Consider the following 23,559-nt stretch of genomic DNA (forward strand, 5'->3'; position numbering starts at 1 on the left):
TATGATAAATGATAATCTGAAATGATCAGATTATGATTATCAATCTGATTTCGAATCCACCTGGTTTCCCGTTATGAAATATATAGCTGAACAAAATATTCTCTCTCTCAATACTATCTATAGGAAATTGTTATATTTATGAATGAACCTCTGACTTGGATTGTGAACACAATTTGAATTGAGGTAGATGGTCCCTATGTTTGTATTTGATAACTGGACAAGGTAATAGTTCCTTATTATGGGATAATGTATAAACTATTTACTCTGAATGTTATGGTTGTATGATAGATTTTACAACTTTGCTAATATGTATCTCTTTTGCAAAAAAATTAATAAAATCCACAGCATCTTATTATTATTTTTTTTAAAGAAAATTTGGAGTTGAAGAAAAATGTTGAAAACTATGGTTCTTGGCAAAATTTTTGGAACGTGTTCAGTAAATTGAGAGCCATTTTTAGACATTTTAGTCAATGTTTGCCTTGACTTAGGAAGATTAACTTTAGGTGTGTGACATATTGCACTATTATATTTTCTAATATGCCACTTAGGCTAGTGAGAAGAATGGAAGACCAGCAGATAATGCTTGCTGGAGTGCATAACCATTCTAAGCACCCACTTTGTGCCAAACCTCTGACTTACATTAATCCACATAGACTCGTTCAATTAGCTAGACTGGTAATGTTGGCACGTGACACATTTTATACCGTATGTTCAATAGTTGAAAAATGTGAGGCCAATATAGCCTATCTGTGGCTTTCCTTTTACAGTTTTCAAGCCTAGACACCTGTATTAACTGAAGCCTGGGGTTATTTTTGCAATATTTTAGGCACTATCAATGTATATGAACAATGTATATGAACAATGTTCCATCATTAAAAACTGCTTTATTTTAAAGTGGAAAAAAAATAGGCATGTGTGTCGTGAAGGCTAGCCTGTAACAATGGCTTTGACTATTTTGAGCAGTGTGATTCATCTGTTGTGGCTTCAGAAAATTACTGTCACATCCTGATACTGGAAACTTTTATTTATCATCATCATCATCATCATCACCATCACCATAGCGCTTATATACTGCTCTTCTAGACAGATTAGTGCCTCACTCAGAGCAGTGAACAAGTTAGTGTTATTATTATCCCCACAATACAGCTGGAGAGCTGGGGCTGAAAGGAGTGGCTTACCCAAGGCCACCTACTGAGCTCATGGCAGTAGAGGGATTTGAACCATTAGAGTGCTGATTCACAGCCAAATCACTTAACCACTGTGCTACAACAGCTCTTTATTATGGTTGTTGGGGGTTTTCCGGGCTGTATTGCCGTGGTCTTGGCACCCCCAACAACCATCGTTCTCCGGCCGTGAAAGCCTTCGACAATACAGCTCTTTATTATGTTTACATGGATAATTTCAAGATCCTCATATTCTCACTAGTACCATCCAATGTCCTGGATGTGTCTGTTACTGATATTACTTTTCCTGGCTTACATTCAACATTAAAGAGATGCAGCTGAAACTGTAAAAAGTCCCTTGATACTGGAAGTGGCATATATATCTACCATCCCTTTAGTGCAATAGATACCAGAGTTTGCAAAGTCTTTCAGAAACTGCATGTACACATCTCCCTCTTGGTCAGCCTCGGGTTCTGCAGACTGTAGCTCGTGTTCTTTTGGTTCCTGCAGCACATGCTTTGCTCAGTCTTCTCCCACAAACATGGCTAATGGGGTATAATCGTGCACAGCAACTTTCCAAAGTCCATAGGTAATCAGTACCTGGGCAACGGGCAGCACAATACCTTCTGCTTCGTGCAGGCGCCTTACCCTCCTTTCTTCTCCTGGGAAGAAGTACTTGGGATCGATAAGAGAGCAATGGACAGTAGTCAAGAGAGAAGCAGTATCTCGCCAAGCAGCAACTTCACAGCCATCCACCATGACCTTCTTCCGGTGGTGCTGGGGAATATACTCTGGATCAAATGCAGGCAAAGTAATCTAAGGCCTCTCTGGGATCATGTGGTGCATATCACTTTCGACCTTGGGGCACTTATTCCGAAAGTGGCCCCACTGGTTGCGTGTAAAGCACCGTGGCACCTTCTCCTCCACCATGGGCGACTTCCCACCTGCAGTTGGGAAAACAGGTTGCTGCTGCTGGGACGGCTGTCTTTTTTCTTCTGGCTTCTTTCTGGAGCGGGGTGGGGACTTAGGAGACTCCCTTTGATGCCAGTCCCGATGAATGCTGAACCTCTGCCCTCTGTAGGCTTCAGCCAGTCGCTCCGCCCACTGGCCTGCTTCTTGAAGGGCAGAAGGACTCTTGTCCCCAATCAGGCACCAAATGTGCTCAGGAAGAAGATTCAGGAACTGGTTAATACACATCAGGGCCTTGACATCAGCCAGGGTAGTGGCTTCTGCAACTTCCACCCACAAGTCATAGGCTTTTCCCAGTCTGTGTATTAACTGTGGGTAGGACTCTTTACCTTCAAGCCTGATCTCTCTGAAGTGCTTTCGGGCCCCTTCCTTGGTGAATCCCACTCTCTCTCTCACTCTTTGCTTGAACAGCTTGAAATCTGTCCTGTTTGCCTTCCATCTGGCCGGACAATGAAGCCAGGACACTACTCAAGTGCAGTCTCAGCTTTTCCATGTACTGCTTTGGGGGGACTTTGTAGTCAATGCAGACTTGTTCAAAATTCTGCAGGAAGGCCTCGATGTCCTCTCCTTCCTTGCACAAGGGGTAATTCCAACGATCCTCTTTCACGGTGGCATCTGGAAAAGATGGACTCTTTGCGAACTTAGCCATCTCAAGCACATGCCTCAATCTCTCTTTTTCCAGCTCTAATCGAGCTTGGTTCTCTTTCTCAAGCTTCATTTTCTCTTTCTCATTCTCAAGCTTCACTTTCTCTAGCTCAAAGTCTGCATGCTTAAGTTGCAGCTGGAGACGCAAGACCTCTTCACTCGGGGAATCCATTGTTCTGGCTATCTCTTCCTTCTCAAACATGGGGCAAGTAGCCCTTGCTTGGGTCTTGCTTCTAGGAACAGGTGCATCCTCTGATTCTGTCTTCCCAGTTCGGAGGAGCATGCACTACTTATTCTAGCCTCACTATCCAGTTGACTAGACAGCTAAAACATAAACAAAACCCCTTTTCACTACACCTTTACCAGACCTTTACTTGGTCTTGCAAGCACCTTCAGCAGATGTGGCTTCCTTAAGCCAAAAGCAAAAACAAAAGTTTTTTTCCCCCCGTCAAAACCAAATGTCACTCTGCCTTACTAGGGTCCAAAATTAATCCATCCCACTTCTACCACCATGTCATGCCTCAGGTGGGGTGGGCCACCTTATGCTGCCACCTTTCTGGGATTTAGGGTCCCTTGGGAAGGTCCAGAGTACCCTCCCAACCCTTTTGACCTCCGTAGCTTGGCCAATAAACAGGCGTAAGGACCCAGCAGAGTAACAACAAAAGAGTTTATTTACAAGGAGGTCAGTTAATCAAACAACAAACAAACAAGCAAACAAGGTGCCTTAGCAACAATAGATGGGTGAAAGTAAAATAAGCAAAAGGCCCTAGTGCAACTGAACTCACTGTCCCTCTGTCTACCAGGCCTGTCTTCTCATACTACCTGGATGAGGACTTCTCCCCCTAGCAGAAACCTCCTCTGGCCTGCTCCCTGAGAGAAAGAACACAGGCTTTTTTCTCCCAGACTTATATAGCACCAGCCCCCTGTGTTCTGATTGGCCAAAAAGGGTGCCAAAATGGCCCAGGGGCTTCTGGGAATTGTAGGCAGGCTTACTCCCACTGCTAACAGTTTTTTGTGGCCTTGCTAGGCCTTCCTGGCAGAGCCAGATCATGACAGCTCAAGTTATCACATTCTGCTAAACTAGAGAACTGAACTGGATGGATGACATTGGAGGCTATCTTCAAATTGCACTCGTTTCATTACAATATACTGTATGTTGAAAGTCATCCTATGCTTCTTTGAGTTTTACAGTAAAGGAAAGACATTTTCTATCTTATAGAAAATGACTATTTTAACTGACTATTTTACTGAGTATTTAATGGCCAATCTGGATACCGCAAGAAATTGACAAATATTTATTCAGGTGTGCTCCCATTCATGTGAAAGTATGAACTAGGAAGAGATTATTGTTTAAAAAAATAACAAATCGAGTTTGTAGGTAATGTTAACAATCAAGCCATACCCTCACACTATTAAGTGGTTAAGTGGCTTGGCTGCGAATCAGCACTCTACTGGTTCGAATCCATCTACTGCCATGAGTTCAGTAGGTGGCCTTGGGCAAGCCACTCCTCAGCCCCAGCTCCCCAGCTGTATTGTGGGGATAATAATAACACTAACTTGTTCACCACTCTGGGTGAGGCACTGATCTGTCTAGAAGAGCGGTATATAAGCACAATTATTATTATTATTATTATTATTATTATTATTATTATTATTAAAGAAGCTTATGGATATATCATAAGCCTTTTCTCCATGTGTATCAAGCACCAGACATGTTGCCTGGCTAAGCAGAACGGTTCCCAACTGTGGATGGAAATGGAAAATACTGGAATGTGAGTCATGAGGCAAGACTAATTATCAGCCCCACATCTCAGAGATGTGCATAGATATAATGGTAAAAGGTCTCCCAGGAGTTCCTGAGTTAATCTCACCCATACCCTGCCAATCTTCCCTCCCTTCCTCCTTCCTAATCAGATTTAATCAATCACCTGTAGTTACACTCAGCAAGGTATAATCAAACCTTTCTCATTTTATTGTCTTACCTTCGGAGAAAGCCATTAAGCTATTATTATTGTTAGGGCAGAAGATGCGATCCTGTCCGAGGGAACGTTTCCCAGTATAATTTGACTGCCCTGCCATGTGCTCAGTGTGTGTGTTCTGGACACCTTCCTCCACCTGACCTTGTGGAAGAAGGAAGTTGTGCAGCTCCTTCGGCCTGGCCAAACTGCAAAAATACTATATATTTTGGAGTGCCATGCTCTAGATGAAAACCCGGAGAAGTATGTAGCTCACAAAAAGCTCTTCACCACCATTGCCTAGAAAGTTCCTCGCCACCAGTGAGCCCATGATTTTGATGAGGATGACTTTAACCAGACACTTTGTGCCGGATTTGACTCCCAAATTAAAGACACTTTAGCTCCCTTGGAATCCACTAACTTTACCTAGGAAGAACTTTCTGATCGGAAGGTAGCAGACCTTTCCCAACTCAGAAGGAGACCCCCATTTGGGTAACAGTAAAGTTAGTAAAACCTTGCCTCCTTCCATGTGCTCCATTGTTGATACCTTTTCTTCAAGCACAGTTAATTTCTGGTATCAGAGCTGATACAGGAAAAAAAAATGTTTTAACAGGCTACAACCAGGGGAAGAGGGAATGAGGATAGGACTTCATTTCACCTATCCAAATACGTTATTTTCAATAAAAATACACCCTTCCCGCTTGAGATATCAATAAACACACACAGTTCTCCTATCACAGCTGCTAGTAATCTAGGAAACATAATGAATGCCAGAAAAAAAGTTGATTGGCACACAAAAGAAAAAGGACAGATAGAAGGTTGAGCAAGCAATGGGCTAGAATACATAGCAGCAAGAGGAGGGTGGGGATGGTGACTAGTAGAATCAGGGAAACTGTTGCCAGAATAAACTGGAATCCTTATTCCAAAATCTCAAAAACTTCTGTTTGCAGCATGTAGTGTTCTACAACCTTTTCTTGCAGCCTTGCTTACTTTCTTTCTTCATTGTTTCTAATACCTACCCCTTCTCAGCCTTTTCCACTTCACTTTGTTCCTCCAGCTTTACCAAGAAACAGGAGTAGAACACCACCTCCTGTTGTTGTTGATGTTCTGTTTTACTGCTAATTGAAACAACACAGGCAAGCAAAGCAAAAAACAAACGAACAAAAAACCAGTATGTTCTCCATACTATTTTTCCATTTGTGCATCATTCACGCTAGCCACAATAAGAACTACTGTGCAAGCCACTAGTATATTAAACATTGCTATTGCTTGCCAGGGCAGACTATTCCATCAGGGGCTGAGTTTTTCCTGCTGTTCAGCTCTGGCCCTTGACTGCTCAGGCCTGAAAAAAAGCTGCTACTGGGGGCTACCTGTGCTGCTGCTCGCCCAGGGGAGACTGTTCCATCAAGGGATGATTTTTCCACTTGCTCAGCCCCACCTCCTGGCTACTCCTTTTGTTTTACAGTTGTACTGTGATTTTTTCAAAAGATTTTTGTTTATTTTTTGGTTTGTGTAAGCCACTTTAGTCTTGCTTTGCAAGAGAAAGGTGAGATTAAATTATCTTATAGGAGAGGGGAAAAACATGTAGCTTTTACTCCCTTACCTGTCACACTGGTAACACTGGTCTGGATGAGCTGGGCTCTGATTGGATTTGGATGAGGGCTGTTGGTGGAAAGGATCAGAAGGATAGAGAGAGGGAGTATGTATCACTAACCAACTAGAATTACTGGGAATCACTCTCTCTTCATGCAAAGCAGTTGAGAAAAGAAGAAGCTGCACATCTTTTTTTTCTTCTTCTTAAGCACTTGTATAAAGAAAGGGCACTGCCTCCTGCCCTTCACAGGATTCAGCAGGCCATCTCAACCTTTCAGTCTGTACACTCTGGGATGGAAAAAAGAAATGGAAAGCAGCCAAGAAGAATGGCAGCTGCAACTCTTCAGCTGCCAGACACTACTTGCCAGGGCAACCATTTCTGTTGCCAGTGGCAACTGGGTACCAGTGATACATGGCTGACTTGCAATACATTTGTCTCATTGGACTTCTATCTTTTTCTCCTTTAACCCACAGTCAATACATTGATGTGCTGCACAAATCCTATTTATCATCATTAAAAGCCATACATAGTACCTAGGGTCACAAGACTGAACTCAACCACATCACCAGAAATTGAGACTGATTTCATTTTAAATAAATTGTAGCTACATATGTCATACGGGACTAATTCAACTCTAATTCAAAACACAATTTTAAATGAGATATTATATTTGCTGTATTGCACACCAGCTGATATTTTTAAAAATATATGGGAAAACTAACTCTATATACATTCAGTCAGAGACTGATTTAAAGTATATCTGGTAACATACACATACATACACACATATATGTTGACATTTTCTGGAAATAAAGATATTATTGGATATGAACTTTCTTTTGATCCAATGATATTTATTTTAAAAATTATTCAAGAATGTAGGAAGAAATTAATGAGAAAATGGTCAAGGATTACTTAGTCACTGTTTGCATCTTATTTCTTCCATCAAAGGAAGAATAGGATAAGGAACCTCTGGCATATGATAATGCATGTTGTGAAAGACTATGGGAAAGCATGGCCACAAAAAATGTAGATTATCTGAAACAATGGTTTCCTTTGCTACTTACCTGAACAAAACTGAACTGTATGAGAATATAAGTTAAGAAATAATGGTTCTAGATTTAGTAGTATGAGAATGTGTTTATTTCAATACAATTTAAAATAAATTTAAATAAAATGAAAGATTTGTTTTGAATGGGTTCTTGCCATGTTGTTAAATATAACTTTGATAACATGCAGTAAATTCACAAGAAAGCTTCACTAAAGGATAATGTTAAGGGGAAAACATACTGCAATTAGAGATGGGCACGAACTGAAATACGAACCAAAGTTCATGATGAACCAGGCTGATTTGTGGTTCGCGAACCGGCGGTTCATCAGAGCCCATTTCTAATGAACTGCCAAAACCTTTAGGCTGGTTCGTTTGGTTCATTTTTTGGTTCATCATTGCAGACAGCCTGGTGCCGATCAATCAGATTCCTAGGCAACAGGGGATGGACTTCCTGCAGACCTTCTGCTGACCTGGAAGTGGCCTTCTGCTGGCCTGGAAGTGACCTTCTGCTGACCCAGAAGTGATGATTTGCTGACCTGGATGTGATATTTTCACAAAACCAAATGAACCAGTTCAGGAACTGGGACAGGTTCATGAAAGTTTGTGGTTTGTGAAATGTGACGAACCACGAACCACATGGTTCGGGTTTTTTTGGTTTGTGCCCATCTCTAATTGCGATGTTTTTTTCAACACCATATAAATTCAACTTGATTCTAAAGAGCTCTTTATAATAAATAGTAGTTTTTCCATCTGGTTTATCTAATACGAGAAACAAAGCACAAAACAAAGGAAACCAATTGAGGAGGTCAGAATATTAAGACTGATTTTTAAATTTCACCATATGTTTCAAGCTATTATGCTATCTTTGAGAAAAGTACTGACAACTGTTTACAATAATCTAAAGAGCAGAAATAAAGATTTTTGCCCTCTTGTGTTTATCCTATGACAAGGAGATTAAAGATGTGAGAACTCACCCTACCCCGCTAAAAAACCTGGAAAATTTAGGGGAAATTCCTCTTCCCCCACTATAGCCTTATCTGAAGCCATTGGAGCTAGACATTTTTGGGGATATTGGGAATCCTGTGAATTTTTAAAAAAGAATTAGTCAAATGCTTCTTAAGTCAAGGATGCTCACACTCAAAATATATAGCAGGAAAATTCTGAGGACTTCTTCAGTTTTCCCGATGAAAAATATTGGGAAATTTTGGGAGCCCTGGAAAAAAAACCTCTCTTACGCTGTAGACATCTACAGTGTTTTCAAGAATTTTTTGTTTAAATGTAAATAATTTTGTCAACGATTAATAAGCTAGAATGTGTTTAATGCTAATACATTTTTAGTTCAGCGTTACAGGGTTTAGCTTAAGATGCAAACATCTTGGCAATCTTACCTATTATGTCTCTATGAGAGAGTTTCTTTCCAAATAATACACTTTCTTTTCTTTCCTACAGAATTTGTTTCCTATCTTTTTCTTCTTACCACAGATGTCAAAAATTAAAGATATATGTGCTATTATAGTATAGGGTGAAGTGGTATGCGACATTTTCTCAAGCATTGGGCACACTTGAAGCTTTTCTTATAGAAAATGGAAGGAATTTATACTTTTAAACTCCATAAACATTCCAAATAGTACAATTTTAATTGCTTACTATGTTGTTTGATTAGTAAGAGAAGTTTAGGTTTGACAGGAAAGTAAGTACTGCATATATTTCGTTTCTTCCTCAAAATTAAAAAGGAAGCGGGGGACCTAGCAACAGCAAAATTTGGCATTTTTAATTAAGCAAGCTTTTAAAAGTACAGCTAGATTTTAAAAAATACTTTCTTCAGTACACTATTCAGTCATTATTATTTTTTACTCTTTATGTCTTGTGAATTACAAAACAACTTACTTTGAAAGGCATGGCAGAGTTATAATTCTCTGGTATCTCCCAAGAGAGCAATACTGATGTCTTCATTACAGCTTTGACGTGAAAATTTTTTGCAAACACTGCTGGAAAATTAAAAACAATGTATTTAAAGTACATCTTGATCTTTACATCCCTACCCATTCCACTATCACTGTACTTAACAATTCTCCTACCTGCTTTTAAAAACCACATCCTATTTTTACAAATGACAACACAGAATGTTATATATTTCTTACCTGTAATTAGTGTGTAGATGTCAGCCAGACTTGTCTGATATGGGATAACTGAATTCTAATGAATCCAAAACACATGAAGATTTACATACTTTACCTCTGATGTTAGTTGAAACTATTTTTATGATGGTTTGGTCAGTTTTAATTACAGCTTCAAAAAAATCGATATCCAAAGACCAAAATTCCTTTAAAAACAAGGCAGACAAATCCTACCTTGATCCACAGGTAGTGTCCTGAACTGGACACTTGGACTATATGGACCAGGCCCTTTGCTTGTGTGTGCACGAATTTTTACATCATATGTGGTATCTGGTTTTAGGCCCGAAAGTGTCATAACAGTATCAGCAGGAACAATTGGGATCTCTGTTGGATGATGTGCCACATTGATGTCCCTATACAGCAGGGTATATTTGGTGATATTTCCATTTCTCTCCGATAACAGGGGTGGCTCCCAAGTTAACTGGACTGATGATGAAGTGGCACTTTCCGAATGTAGGTTCTGAGGGAATCCACTTGGCAGATCTTCTGGAATTGAAATTTCTTTAACCATTTCCTCTCCAAAGCCCACTTTATTTCTAGCAGAAAGCCTGAAGACGTAGGAAGTTCCTTTGTGGATATCTGTGGCTGTGTAGTGGTCATCCTTCTCAGTAAATTCCCGCATCTTAAATGTATCCATGTCTTTGCGGCCAAATCTCAGGCGGTACCCCTGCAGGGGGCCATATGTGTCAGCAGGGGGATGCCACTGAATGAGAGCCGTACTCATTTGTGTATGACTAATCACAAGGCGAGGTTTCCCTGGAACTACAATACAATATTATTTTAGCAAAGAGTGTATTAATATTTTCTAATATTTTACTTCTGCATTTAAAAAAAATAGCAATATGAGATCCATTTTAGGTTAGAACCTATAGATATGCAAGCAAGGGCCTGCACAAGAGGATATTCTCACTCTTTCCTTCTACCAGTGGTCTCCTGTACATACTCTGAAAACCCTCTACTGAGGGTTAGGGGACCACATGAACAAAGTGCCATGTAACAAAGGAGGCTGGAATGAAGAACTTAACCAAGCTGCCTCCTCTATGCTCATCTTCTAAGGGAATTTCACCAAATTCTCCCCTCCCACTTTATGAGAGACACATGGCACTTTTTCATGATGCCCCCTTGACCTCAGCAGAGATTTTAGTATTTTATTACATGAGTTACTTTCATTCCTGCATCACTACGATCAAACCCACTGTTTGTTTTATTTCATCAAAGTACTTATTTAGGCAGTGCAACAAGCTTGTCATTTGGTTATTACTTTCTACCCAACCTCCCTCTGGCATGAACCAAGCAACAAATAAATGTAAATGTAAATAAATCACTTTACAAATCTGGCAGATTCACATCATCTAATTACATGGTAATTTCAAAGGACTAGTTTATATATTCAACAATAAGTCATGGTGAAATCCCTGCTTGGGATTCGTTCTCTCTCACTCCTAGGTTTTCCTTTCACCAAACTTTCATTGACATTTGCATAACTTTGATGAGCAGAACCCAAGAAAGAGAAAATTCACCTCCCCATTTTCACAGAGTTTGTGGACAGCAGAATTATTTTTAAAAATTCCACAATTGTACATTTTTTATGAACCGAATACTCTGGGAAAAGGGAAATGCTGCAACAGTGAAAGAAAGAAAAATAGGAAGATTTTCAAAGCTAGCCCTTTTTGTTCAAAATTCTAACATCCAATATTGGATGGTAAAATCCACCCAAATAGAATTTCATATTTCCCAGTAGACCTTTACCTGGACTAGTTACTTCAAGCTGTAAATGGAAAAACTGCATGTACTAAAGCATGCTATCTAACCAGCCCCTCATATATATATATACATTTATAAAATGACAGTAGGATATGAGTTCAGTGCTGTTCTGCTGCACACCTACTTGATTCTATAAAATGTGTCTGCATGAATAGTTCAGCCTAGCCTTATCCATAAAATGCTATTTTTCTAAGTTTGGTGTGATGAATAATTATTGTTTTAATTATTATTTATTTGCAACCACCTTCCTGCATGCAATAGCAATACATAAAATGGAAGTTTTAAATGGCAGTTCTCATCAAACAGAACACATGGTTGTTGGGGGTTTTTCGGGCTGTATTGCCGTGGTCTTGGCATTGTAGTTCCTGACGTTTCGCCAGCAGCTGTGGCTGGCATCTTCAGAGGTGTAGCACCAAAAGACAGAGATCTCTCAGTGTCACAGTGTGGAAAAGATGTAGGTCATTTGTATCTACTCAGGAGGGGTGGGGTTGAGCTGAGTCATTCTGTAAGAGTTTCCCAGGGTGTGGAATGCTAATGGCGGGAGGCTTCACTGTAACCTGAGGAGGTTCTTTTGCATATGGATTGGTGCTTGATGTGCTAATCTTCTCTGCAGGGCTATTGTCGGGTGTGGAGTGTTTTGTTGGCCTGGTGTTTTTCAGAACTGGAGCCCATGCTCTGTTCATTCTTAAGGTTTCTTCTTTCCTGTTGAAGTTTTGCTTATGCTTGTGAATTTCAATGGCTTCCCTGTGCAGTCTGACAAAGTAGTTGGAAGTGTTGTCCAGTATTTTGGTGTCCTGGAATAAGATACTGTGCCCTGTTTGAGTTAGGCTATGTTCAGCCACTGCTGATTTTTCAGGCTGTCCAAGTCTGCAGTGTCTTTCATGTTCTTTTATTCTTGTCTGGATGCTACGCTTTGTGGTCCCGATGTAAACTTGTCCACAGCTGCAGGGTATACGGTATACTCCTGCAGAGGTGAGGGGGTCTCTGCTGTCTTTTGCTGATCGTAGCATCTGTTGTATTTTTCGGGTGGGTCTGAATACTGCTTGAAGGTTATGCTTTTCCATAAGCTTTCCCATCTGATCAGTAATTCCTTTGATATATGGCAAAAACACTTTTCCTGTAGGTGACTGTTTTTCCTTGGTTGTTTGATTCATCCTGGGTTTGATTGCTCTTCGGATTTCATTTCTGGAGTAGCCATTTGCCTGAAGTGCGTGGTTTAGATGATTAATTTCCTCATTGAGAAAGCGCGGCTCACATATCCGTCTTGCACGATCCACTAATGTTTTCATTATGCCTCTTTTCTGTCGGGGGTGGTGATTGGAGTTTTTGTGTAAGTACCGATCAGTGTGAGTTGGTTTCCTGTAGACCTTGTGACCTAACTGAAAGTTTGCTTTGCGGATGACCAAGGTATCTAGGAATGAGAGTTTTCCCTCACTTTCTTTCTCCATTGTGAATTGTATGTTCAGGTGGATGTTGTTGAGATGATTCAAAAACTCCCTCAATTCTTCCTCCCCATGGCTCCAAATGATGAATGTATCATCCACAAACCGGAACCATACACTGGGTTTGTGGGGTGCTGATTCTAGAGCTGTTTTTTCAAAATGTTCCATGTAGAAGTTTGCTATAACTGGGCTGAGTGGGCTCCCCATGGCCACCCCATCCATCTGTTCATAGAATTCGTTGTCCCATTGGAAGTAACTGGTTGTCAGACAATGATGGAATAAGGCTGTTACATCCTCTGGGAAAATCTGATTAATCAGTGCAATAGTGTCTTTTACTGGGACCTTGGTAAACAGGGATACAACATCAAAACTGACAAGTATGTCTTGTGGATTGAGTTTCAGAGAACTGATTTTGTTGATGAAATCTGCTGAATCTTTGATGTAAGACGAGGTTTTCCCGATGTGGTCCTGCAGGAGATCTGCCAGATATCTAGCTAATTCATATGTCGGTGAACCAATGGCACTCACAATGGGTCGGAGTGGGACTGAATCTTTATGTATTTTGGGGAGTCCATATAGTCTAGGTGGCTGTGCTTCAGTCTTGCATAGTTTTCTGTGCGTGTCGGGATGTAGTGAGGAATTCTTGATCAGCGCATTTGTTAGCCTGGTGATTTTGCAAGTGGGATCTCGTTTTAGTTTTTTGTAGGTGGAGGGGTCCAGGAGTTCCTTAATCTTCTTTTTGTATTCCTCCGTTTTCATGATCACTGTAGCATTGCCTTTATCAGCTGGTAGAATGATGATGTCTGGATCTGCATTGAGGGTCTTGATGGCATTTCTCTCCTTGCGTGTTATATTGCTGGTGGGAAGCTTGGCCTTTCGTAGAATCCTGGCTGTCTCTCCTCTTATTTCCTCAGCTTCCTCTTCAGGTAGATGACGGATGGCAGCTTCTACATTTGCAATGATGTCTTCCACAGGAATTCTGGTGGGGGTGACTGCAAAGTTTCCTCCCTTTGCCAAGATGGAGGTTTCTTCTGGTGAGAGTTGACGGTCTGTCAGATTGATGACAATGCGTGCATTGTCGAGCATTGGGCTTGTCTGTCTTTTTTCCTGTAGTTTGTTAAACTTCTGCTTCTGTCTGGATGTGTGGTTGGTAAACACTTGTTCCATCTTCCTGTAGGTGAGATTATCGACCTTGTCCCAATCCTGACTTCTCATTTTATCACCAGGCTAACAAATGCGCTGATCAAGAATTCCTCACTACATCCCGACACGCACAGAAAACTATGCAAGACTGAAGCACAGCCACCTAGACTATATGGACTCCCCAAAATACATAAAGATTCAGTCCCACTCCGACCCATTGTGAGTGCCATTGGTTCACCGACATATGAATTAGCTAGACATCTGGCAGATCTCCTGCAGGACCACATCGGGAAAACCTCGTCTTACATCAAAGATTCAGCAGATTTCATCAACAAAATCAGTTCTCTGAAACTCAATCCACAAGACATACTTGTCAGTTTTGATGTTGTATCCCTGTTTACCAAGGTCCCAGTAAAAGACACTATTGCACTGATTAATCAGATTTTCCCAGAGGATGTAACAGCCTTATTCCATCATTGTCTGACAACCAGTTACTTCCAATGGGACAACGAATTCTATGAACAGATGGATGGGGTGGCCATGGGGAGCCCACTCAGCCCAGTTATAGCAAACTTCTACATGGAACATTTTGAAAAAACAGCTCTAGAATCAGCACCCCACAAACCCAGTGTATGGTTCCGGTTTGTGGATGATACATTCATCATTTGGAGCCATGGGGAGGAAGAATTGAGGGAGTTTTTGAATCATCTCAACAACATCCACCTGAACATACAATTCACAATGGAGAAAGAAAGTGAGGGAAAACTCTCATTCCTAGATACCTTGGTCATCCGCAAAGCAAACTTTCAGTTAGGTCACAAGGTCTACAGGAAACCAACTCACACTGATCGGTACTTACACAAAAACTCCAATCACCACCCCCGACAGAAAAGAGGCATAATGAAAACATTAGTGGATCGTGCAAGACGGATATGTGAGCCGCGCTTTCTCAATGAGGAAATTAATCATCTAAACCACGCACTTCAGGCAAATGGCTACTCCAGAAATGAAATCCGAAGAGCAATCAAACCCAGGATGAATCAAACAACCAAGGAAAAACAGTCACCTACAGGAAAAGTGTTTTTGCCATATATCAAAGGAATTACTGATCAGATGGGAAAGCTTATGGAAAAGCATAACCTTCAAGCAGTATTCAGACCCACCCGAAAAATACAACAGATGCTACGATCAGCAAAAGACAGCAGAGACCCCCTCACCTCTGCAGGAGTATACCGTATACCCTGCAGCTGTGGACAAGTTTACATCGGGACCACAAAGCGTAGCATCCAGACAAGAATAAAAGAACATGAAAGACACTGCAGACTTGGACAGCCTGAAAAATCAGCAGTGGCTGAACATAGCCTAACTCAAACAGGGCACAGTATCTTATTCCAGGACACCAAAATACTGGACAACACTTCCAACTACTTTGTCAGACTGCACAGGGAAGCCATTGAAATTCACAAGCATAAGCAAAACTTCAACAGGAAAGAAGAAACCTTAAGAATGAACAGAGCATGGGCTCCAGTTCTGAAAAACACCAGGCCAACAAAACACTCCACACCCGACAATAGCCCTGCAGAGAAGATTAGCACATCAAGCACCAATCCATATGCAAAAGAACCTCCTCAGGTTACAGTGAAGCCTCCCGCCATTAGCATTCCACACCCTGGGAAACTCTTACAGAATGACTCAGCTCAACCCCACCCCTCCTGAGTAGATACAAATGACCTACATCTTTTCCACACTGTGACACTGAGAGATCTCTGTCTTTTGGTGCTACACCTCTGAAGATGCCAGCCACAGCTGCTGGCGAAACGTCAGGAACTACAATGCCAAGACCACGGCAATACAGCCCGAAAAACCCCCAACAACCATCGTTCTCCGGCCGTGAAAGCCTTCGACAATACAAACAGAACACAGTCTTGAGAGTCTGTCATGAGCAAATGCTTCTCAGAGGGGGAAAAAATGAGAGCAGCACTAAGATCATACCAAGTCTTATATTCTTCTCAGAGCCATAAGATCTAAAGAAAGATTATTTTTTACTGATATACGAGGGGTATATAACTTCCAATGTTTCAGCTACTCCGTCTAGACTTAACTAGTGGTCTTAGACTGGAATAATTCTGCATAGCATTCCACTGTAAGATTTGCACATTTGAAATCTTTTGTACAATACATTCCATATGTGGAAAAATGCAAAAGAACAAAAAGAACATAATGTAAAGGAGTGTACAACCAGAAGAATGGGTGTGAAAACAGAAGAAAATTAAAGATCAATAATATGCTTCAAATACAAGAGTGATAAACTGTATTGCAAACTTGAAGCTGGAGAAAGGCTCTTGTTTGAATATATATGTTAATTTATCTTTTAGAAGGGTAACTGTTGCAAATACATACAACAGTTGATTTCATCTGATAGAAAACAGATAGCAAATATCGCTTTACAAAAATGGTAAGAATTGCCGTGAGTCCTAGCCATTACCAACAACACATGAATTTTAGTTTCTTATAGCTATTTCCTGCCTACTACTCATTTTTAGCACCTCATTATTGTGCAAATAGAATCCTGTGTATTTTATAAGTTTCTGCCATATTTTTCAATACATGAAAATATATCTCATTGATTAATTCTGACTTTTCTCCTCGTGCTGCACAAGGAAAACCAGCTACAGAGTTGAGAAAAAGACTCTAGATGTATATTTGAGGCCATATTTCTCATTGTATTATAACTATTACTGAAACCAATGGAGCATAACAAAGGCAAGAGACTCCACAGAAATAGAATAATAACTCCATCAGATTTCTAGAGGGGAGGCTTCTGGAAGCTGTCACTAAATTATTTATGCCATAAATTGCTTTTACTCCTGTGGTGGCCCTTATGTTAAGTTTAGTTTTTAAAACTCTGAAGAGTAGTGCCTATAAAAAAGGGGGTAAGAATTATTATTATTTCTCTATGGCAGAAGTAATAAATTGTAAGCTCACATAGAGTCTAAAGTAAGAAGAGGTCAGAAGAAACAACTATGTGGTAGAGGTGTACAAAACGAAACAAACAAGAAATACACCGAGAATTCACTGTTTTGTTTTGTTCAAGTAACATCTGGTATGGTGAACTCCATCCTGGAAACCAAGTTATAATTGCACCCCCTTCCCACTGGAAAGTTTGTGTGTTTCATTTTGGTTCTTGCCACGCAGCAGTAGCAACCTGTAGGCACTGGGCTGCCAGCATCTTTTTTACGCAACAGCCAATCATCAATTGGCTCCCAAGGAGAGAGAGAGAGGAATCTTTACGTAACCCAGTTGGCGGGAAGGGGGATCTGAACAACATGCATGAGTGCAGCTTTTTTTTGTTGCTACCAGGGCAATGGCAGTCTGCAGACTCCTTTAGAGGGAAGGGGGGGGGATGAGCACAATGCATACAACTCATGAGGTAGCTCTCCTTTGCAAGCCCCATTAAAATATATACTCAGTATTCCTGATTAGAGATGGGCACAATTCAAAAAAAATTGCCGATCCAGCTGATCGTGGATCGGCGCCGGTGACGATCCCAATTAAACGATCCACACCGATCATCTCCCATTCCCGATCCGTGGATCATGGATCGTGGAGGCCAAAGCGGGGCGCGCTGCTATTCCCAGCTATGTGGGAAGGTGGGTGTTGGCAGCAGCCACCGGGCCCAGTGGGCACGGGGAGACGGCGACAAGCCGCCTCCCTTCAGGGGGCAGGGGGTCTGGCCGCTCGCTGATGGCACCCCCCATGTGCCTGCCTGCCAGGCCAAAAAGGAGCACGCTGGCGAGAAAAGAACGGTGGGTGATGCCGGCGGCATCTGTGTTTGTGTTTGGCTGTCTGTGTTTGGCCGTCAGAGCTGCCTATCAGCATTTGCAGGGATGAGATTGGAGTGCCCATGGCTACAGAACACCCCGTTCCCCCTCCCTCCCCTGGGTGTCTTCTCCCAACTGGTGACTGCTTTGCTGCTCCGTGGTTGGAAGGGAGCCCTGCTGATCAAGGAAACCTGGGCTTCCATTCGGGTTTCCAGGGCGACAGAAGGAGGGGAAATACAGCTCAGGCATTCCCCTGGCTCCGTTGCCCCGGGAATAGATTACTGGCGCCTGAGTGTCTGGCTTCCCAATCTGAGAACGATCCAGCCCCGATCCAGCCCCCTCCCGATCGCTGGATCGTTGGCCGTGGCCGATCACGATCTGCTGAGTCACGATCGCCATCATCGTGGGGTTTTTTGGATCGCAATGCGGATCGTGCCCATCTCTATTCCTGATATTTGAGTCCAATTCACTATTTGAATCCAGTTTAATTCAGGAAAATGGAATATATTCAGCCATTACTCCCTATGGGGAAAATATCTAGGGGGCTGGTGGGGGGCTCTTTCAGGCAAACGTCACCTAAATTCCAGGGAACCTATTCCTTCCTGTCCACTAAAGACCCTCTAAGTTTCACGAAAATTGGACCCCTATGGTCCACTGATGCCCCCAGCCACACTTCTTTGTTGGGTGTGTGTGTGTAATTCTAAGGCTTTCTAGGGCAAAAAAAGAAAAGAAAAAATGAAAAGGAAACCAATGTTAAACTAGAGAATTCCAGCAGAAACAAAACAAAGTAACGGACACTGTTTCAAGACCAACAAAACCAATGTCACTCAAAAACGCCAGAACGAACCCAGGGCTAATATAAGCCTAACAGAACCAATAACAAACCAAAGAATCCCAACAGAACCAATGTCAAACCAGAGAGTCTCAGCAGAACCAAACTGAAGCAAGGACTCTGCTGCAAGCCCAGCAGAACCAACATCAAACTGAATATATTCTGTTTATCCAGCATTAAGGTATTTGACATTCATGGATATATTTGGGATTTGCTAATATTATTCACTATACCTGAATAATGCTGATAAGGCATTATCTGGGTATATATTCAGTATACAAAAACTGAATAGCACATCCCTACTGTCTACGGATACAATCTGACTAGCCCAAGATATAATAGTTTTGTTTCTTTAAAACTGTATGTGTTTTATTTTCACTGTATTTTTATTAATGTTGCTAGCCGCTTGGGCCTTTCATGAAAGAAGAGGCAAACAAATTTACTAAGTAAGCAACCTTACAGGCACACACAGATACTCTTTCTCTCTTCCCTCCTTATTTATTCAAATGTCTACATTCGCAATCCTCTCTTGGTACCTATTTACAGTCAAATGTTCGTGAACTGAATTAATCAGGCAAACCTAAAATATCAGTGGATGGGTATAGATGTGGGATTTAATGTTCTTGTGAGGGAGAGGTTAGTAATTTTACAGTGCAATACTATGCAGTTACTTTATTCATTTCAGTAAGTTTACACTACATTGCATTAGACTGACTTGCACTGTTAAACTGGTAGTTTTATCTGCATTGTTAGTATTTCATGAATAGTATCTTTTGATGAGAAAGATCTTCAGTAAAACAGCCACAACTTCTATACTACCAAGAGAAGTCTGGGGCTTATTGGCTTTTTACTGCAACTCCCATGCCACCTGGTGACATGACTCTTGGAATTGTGGGGATTTTCAAAAGTAGCTTCTGATATGGTAGGGTGGTTGGAGCTCAAAAAAAAAGAGTAAAAAATTCCACAGGACATGTTGAAGATCTTATAGGGACACTTGAAGTAGCTCTGTAGATCTTGGCCTTTGTTTGTACTAGGAGTGTGTGCTTTGGGTTTCCGATTTGGGTAAAATATCTGAATCGGACCTGATCTGTAAAGATTCGGTGTTTTCTGAATTGGGGACAGCATGCTGGCCCCTTTTTGGAAATCCTGAATCAAAGCTTTCCGAAGCATTTGTAATGCTTTGGAAAGCTTCGGGGCCAAGTTTAAAGGGCCCCTTTCCTGCCGCTTGCAAGCAGCAGGGCCCTTTAAACATCCTCCCCAGCCCCTGCAGTCCCAGCCCCTCACCTGCAGTCCCAGCCCCTCACCTGCAGTCCCAGCCTCTCACCCCCACTTACCTTGGCCCTGCCTCTGGCGGAGGAGGCGGCAGCAATTTGAAGGGCAAGAAGGGCCGGAGGAGGCAGCTCCGGCCTTCCCCCCTTCGCAAGCCGCTGCAGGCCCAGAGGAGGCAGTGCGGCAGCAGAGGAGCCGGCTCCGGGCCGTCTTGGCCTTGTGTATGCTGCCACCGCCGCTGCCAGTGGCACGCTGCCCAGCTGATCACCTCCTCTCCCTGCCAGCCAGGCAAGTGGGGGGGGGGATGGAGGGGTTGCTCCAGGGGGGTGGGAGGTGGGGGGTTGCTCCTCCTAACTTCAGTATGCTCTGAATCTTTACGGAGCATACCGAAGTGAGTAAATACCAGAATTCCAATTTTTTTTCCCAAAGTGGGAAACCTGAATCTTTTCAGGATGCACGCCCCTAGTTTGTACCTAAGGAAATCATCTCGAAAATCATCATTTCTTTGATCTCCTATAACAATCCATAGAACCATTTTCAGATTCCCTTTAGAAAGTATTCAAGAACACCCAGCTAGCTTAAAGAAAGAACATCCAACTATTACCTGCACCAGTAGTAGACACCAGTCTGGGCTTGCTGCGTGCACCATCTCCTTTAGTTGTATAGGCTGTGACAGTTAGGGAATATGTTGTCTCAGGCTGTAGTCCTGATATAATCATTTCCTGAAATGAAATAATAAAAACAGAAGATGTCTAAAAATACATTAGCATGCTTAAGTAATCATGAGAAAGTCATTACACATTTAGTTGTGATGTATTGCATCCAGTGTAAATGTCTTTCGTGCTACCAGCAGTGATAGTAAGCTTTTGGGACTACCCAAAGATGAGCCTTATGCACAGTATTGCACTTACTTAAGCAATAAGCATAACATCAATTCTGAGCAGCATGCCCAAGATAGTATTATCAAACAGAAGACAAAAGAATGAGTGATGTTAGGTATACTAATAGTGTTAAAAATTACCCTAAATTGTGTTTCTTGTTGAAATTTATTGCTAATTGTGAAATAAGTGAAAGTGGAGAGGGAAATGAGAGAGAGTTTCACTAGTCATTATTTACTAAGTAGTACATTCAATATCTGCACTACTAAAACCTTTCTTGCATTCCCACTTCAAAATAAGTTTCATGTACCAAGACTGCAGACTAGAGATGGGCACAAACCAGAATGTGAACCAAGACCCCCCACAAACTGGCCTGGTTTGTAGTTCACAAACCAGCAGTTCGTGGAAGCTCGTTTCCACGAACTTCCATGACAGGTCTGCTGGTTCATTTGGTTCGTTTTAACACCAATGCCCCTTTCCATGCCACTGCAAAGCAGCAGGGAAAGGAGTATTTAAACTCATGGACCAGCTGCTTGTCAGAGAGATCCCCGACAAGCAGCTGATCATTTAAGCAGTGGGGCTTGGCTGGCCAGCCAGAAGTTCCGGGCTGGCCAGCGAAGCCCCACTGTTTAAATGGCCTGCGGGCCCGGAGAAGGCAGCATGGTGATGGCAGCAGTGGCTCCGGCCCTCCCCTTCACCCTGTGGGGTCGCGGGGCAGCAGAGGAGGTAGAGAAAGCCCTTCCTGCACCTCAAATGGAGTATGTCTTTAAATAACGATGATGAATTTTATCTGATGATATTCTTATCCACAGCAAGCCTATTTAAACACCATAGCCATTGGGCAATTACAAATGTATATTCTTAGAAATATACATTTAATATGAGATCTTGTTAATTGAAATAGGAACCATGCTAGCAATGACAAAATAGTGTTTTTCATCATATACTGAATGAATGTATTGGGATCTTAAGAATGATTAATTATGAAGCACATTGGAACAATAAATGCTGTCTTTAATTTAAAAAAAATATATTAATTTGATTGCATTGCAAGATAAAGTTAGTGACAGACAATGGACTCACAAATCTGCAGATATAAACACGTTAAAAAAAATCAGCACTATGCCAATACAAAAGCAAAAAAAGGAGGGGGGAGAAAAATCCAAACGCCAAAGAAATAAGTTGTTAATCCATGCATATGTGCAAACAACCAAACATTTGATAAAATAAAAGTTAAAGCAGAAAAAAGCACCACACTTCGTTGTTTGGCCAGTCAACTGCTACTCACATGTTCAGTAGTATCATCATATTCCCACTGATTGAGAGTAAAGAATGTCGGAAAGGAAAAAAAAAAGATAGAAGAAATGAGGAGATACTTGTAGCCAGGGTGAGCCTTCTTAGATTTTTTTTTAAAAAGGGAAAGAGAAAAAAAAGAGTTGGATCCAAAGTTGCCTTTTTGGTCACAGGAAATGTCTTCCTTCCATGAAAAGAGTTTCACTGTTCATGGCACAAGCCCTTCCATAAATGGAAAACTTTTCCATGCATGGAAGACTCCTCCTCTGTGGACAGTAAGGAACTTTAGGATTCAGCCCTGTGAAAACTAGTTATCAAAATCGGTTCTGATTTGGGAAACCAGTTCCTAAAATCAGGATTATGAATTGCCTGTCCCATACTTGAGAAAGTAGTTCATAAATTGCATACTGCACAAAGCTAGAAAAGTACCGAGAGCCCACTGCTGAGTGTTGTTTTTGCTTAGTAATGCTTTATGACTGCTGAGATGTAATTTATTGCTGCTGAGATGTAATGAAAGGCTACATTTTGTTTAATCACATGTTACTACAGCATATTCATTTTCATTTTACCTTGTTGAAATTAATTCACTGCACTTGTTTAATTTAATACAGCCGGGGTGAATTTACTTGAAAATTCATAGAAGTTAGCGATCAAATTCCATGTTCTTTCTTCCTTCTATCATTTTATAAAATGTAACCTGAATTACAGCTACACAGTATTTTCAAGACCTCCCCACAACCCCCAAAAGAACTTAGTGTGAAAATGGGGGACACATCAAACCTTATTCAAGCAATGATGATTCTGATCGTGTGTGCATATGTTGGTAGAAACACAGATGTGAATCAGGAGAAGGGCTAGCCTGGTAGCAATTTTACACATTTGCCAAAAAAAGGCAACGTTTTAAACTTCCACAGAAAAAATAGTTGATTCTTTTTACATCTTAACATTTTTTATATCTTTACATCTTAACCGTCTTATATTTCTGTTCAGAACATTCTTATCTAATGGTTGCCTACTGCTACATTTCCACCCTGAATTAATGTTAAATGTAAGTTTTTGTGGGCTTAAAGGCCCTCACAATATTATTACAATTATTGTACTAATATTACATGAAATTACCACAATGAGCCCAGGTTTCAAAATGCAAAACCCACAAATATATAATTAAACCCCCTCATTTCCAAAAATCTTTCATGAAGGAATCTGTTTTCCCATTACACAGATTTTCTATCATCTGTTACACTTTGTAAGAGAAAATAGTTTCACACTGATAACATTAGGAGCATCTGTAACATTTTTAAAGCAGATACCACATTTTATTTAATCAGTTATTCATTAAACCATGGTTCCATATGTTTAAATTTATGAGTTCTTAAAGCGGTAAACTAGCTATATATGTTAGCCATGATTCAGCCAAAAAGACAGATTTCAATGGACTTAAAATGCATCATTTCAGTCAATATAGGGAAAAATCAGTGCAACAGAACCCAAAAGGATCTAGAATCTGACATGTCGATTCCCAGTGAAGTCATTCCCAGAAACAGAATTGTCAAAAATAGTAAC

The 23,559-nt window shown here is 41.2% G+C and overlaps 1 protein-coding gene across 1 annotated transcript in view; it reads right to left on the reverse strand.

Moving 5' to 3' along the window:
• PTPRD (protein tyrosine phosphatase receptor type D) overlaps positions 1–23,559 on the reverse strand; it is a 513,284-nt gene that overhangs the window by 214,468 nt on the left and 275,257 nt on the right. The window contains exons 15-18 of the mRNA XM_054986312.1: positions 21,992–22,018; positions 20,430–20,547; positions 9,729–10,316; positions 9,265–9,365 (exon numbers count right to left, since the gene is read on the reverse strand). Of these exons, the coding sequence (XP_054842287.1) occupies positions 9,265–9,365; positions 9,729–10,316; positions 20,430–20,547; positions 21,992–22,018 (834 nt within the window). The remainder of the gene's footprint in view (positions 1–9,264; positions 9,366–9,728; positions 10,317–20,429; positions 20,548–21,991; positions 22,019–23,559) is intronic.

Source organism: Eublepharis macularius, chromosome 8 (genome assembly GCF_028583425.1).
Source record: "Eublepharis macularius isolate TG4126 chromosome 8, MPM_Emac_v1.0, whole genome shotgun sequence".
Classification (NCBI taxonomy): Eukaryota; Metazoa; Chordata; class Lepidosauria; order Squamata; family Eublepharidae; genus Eublepharis; species Eublepharis macularius.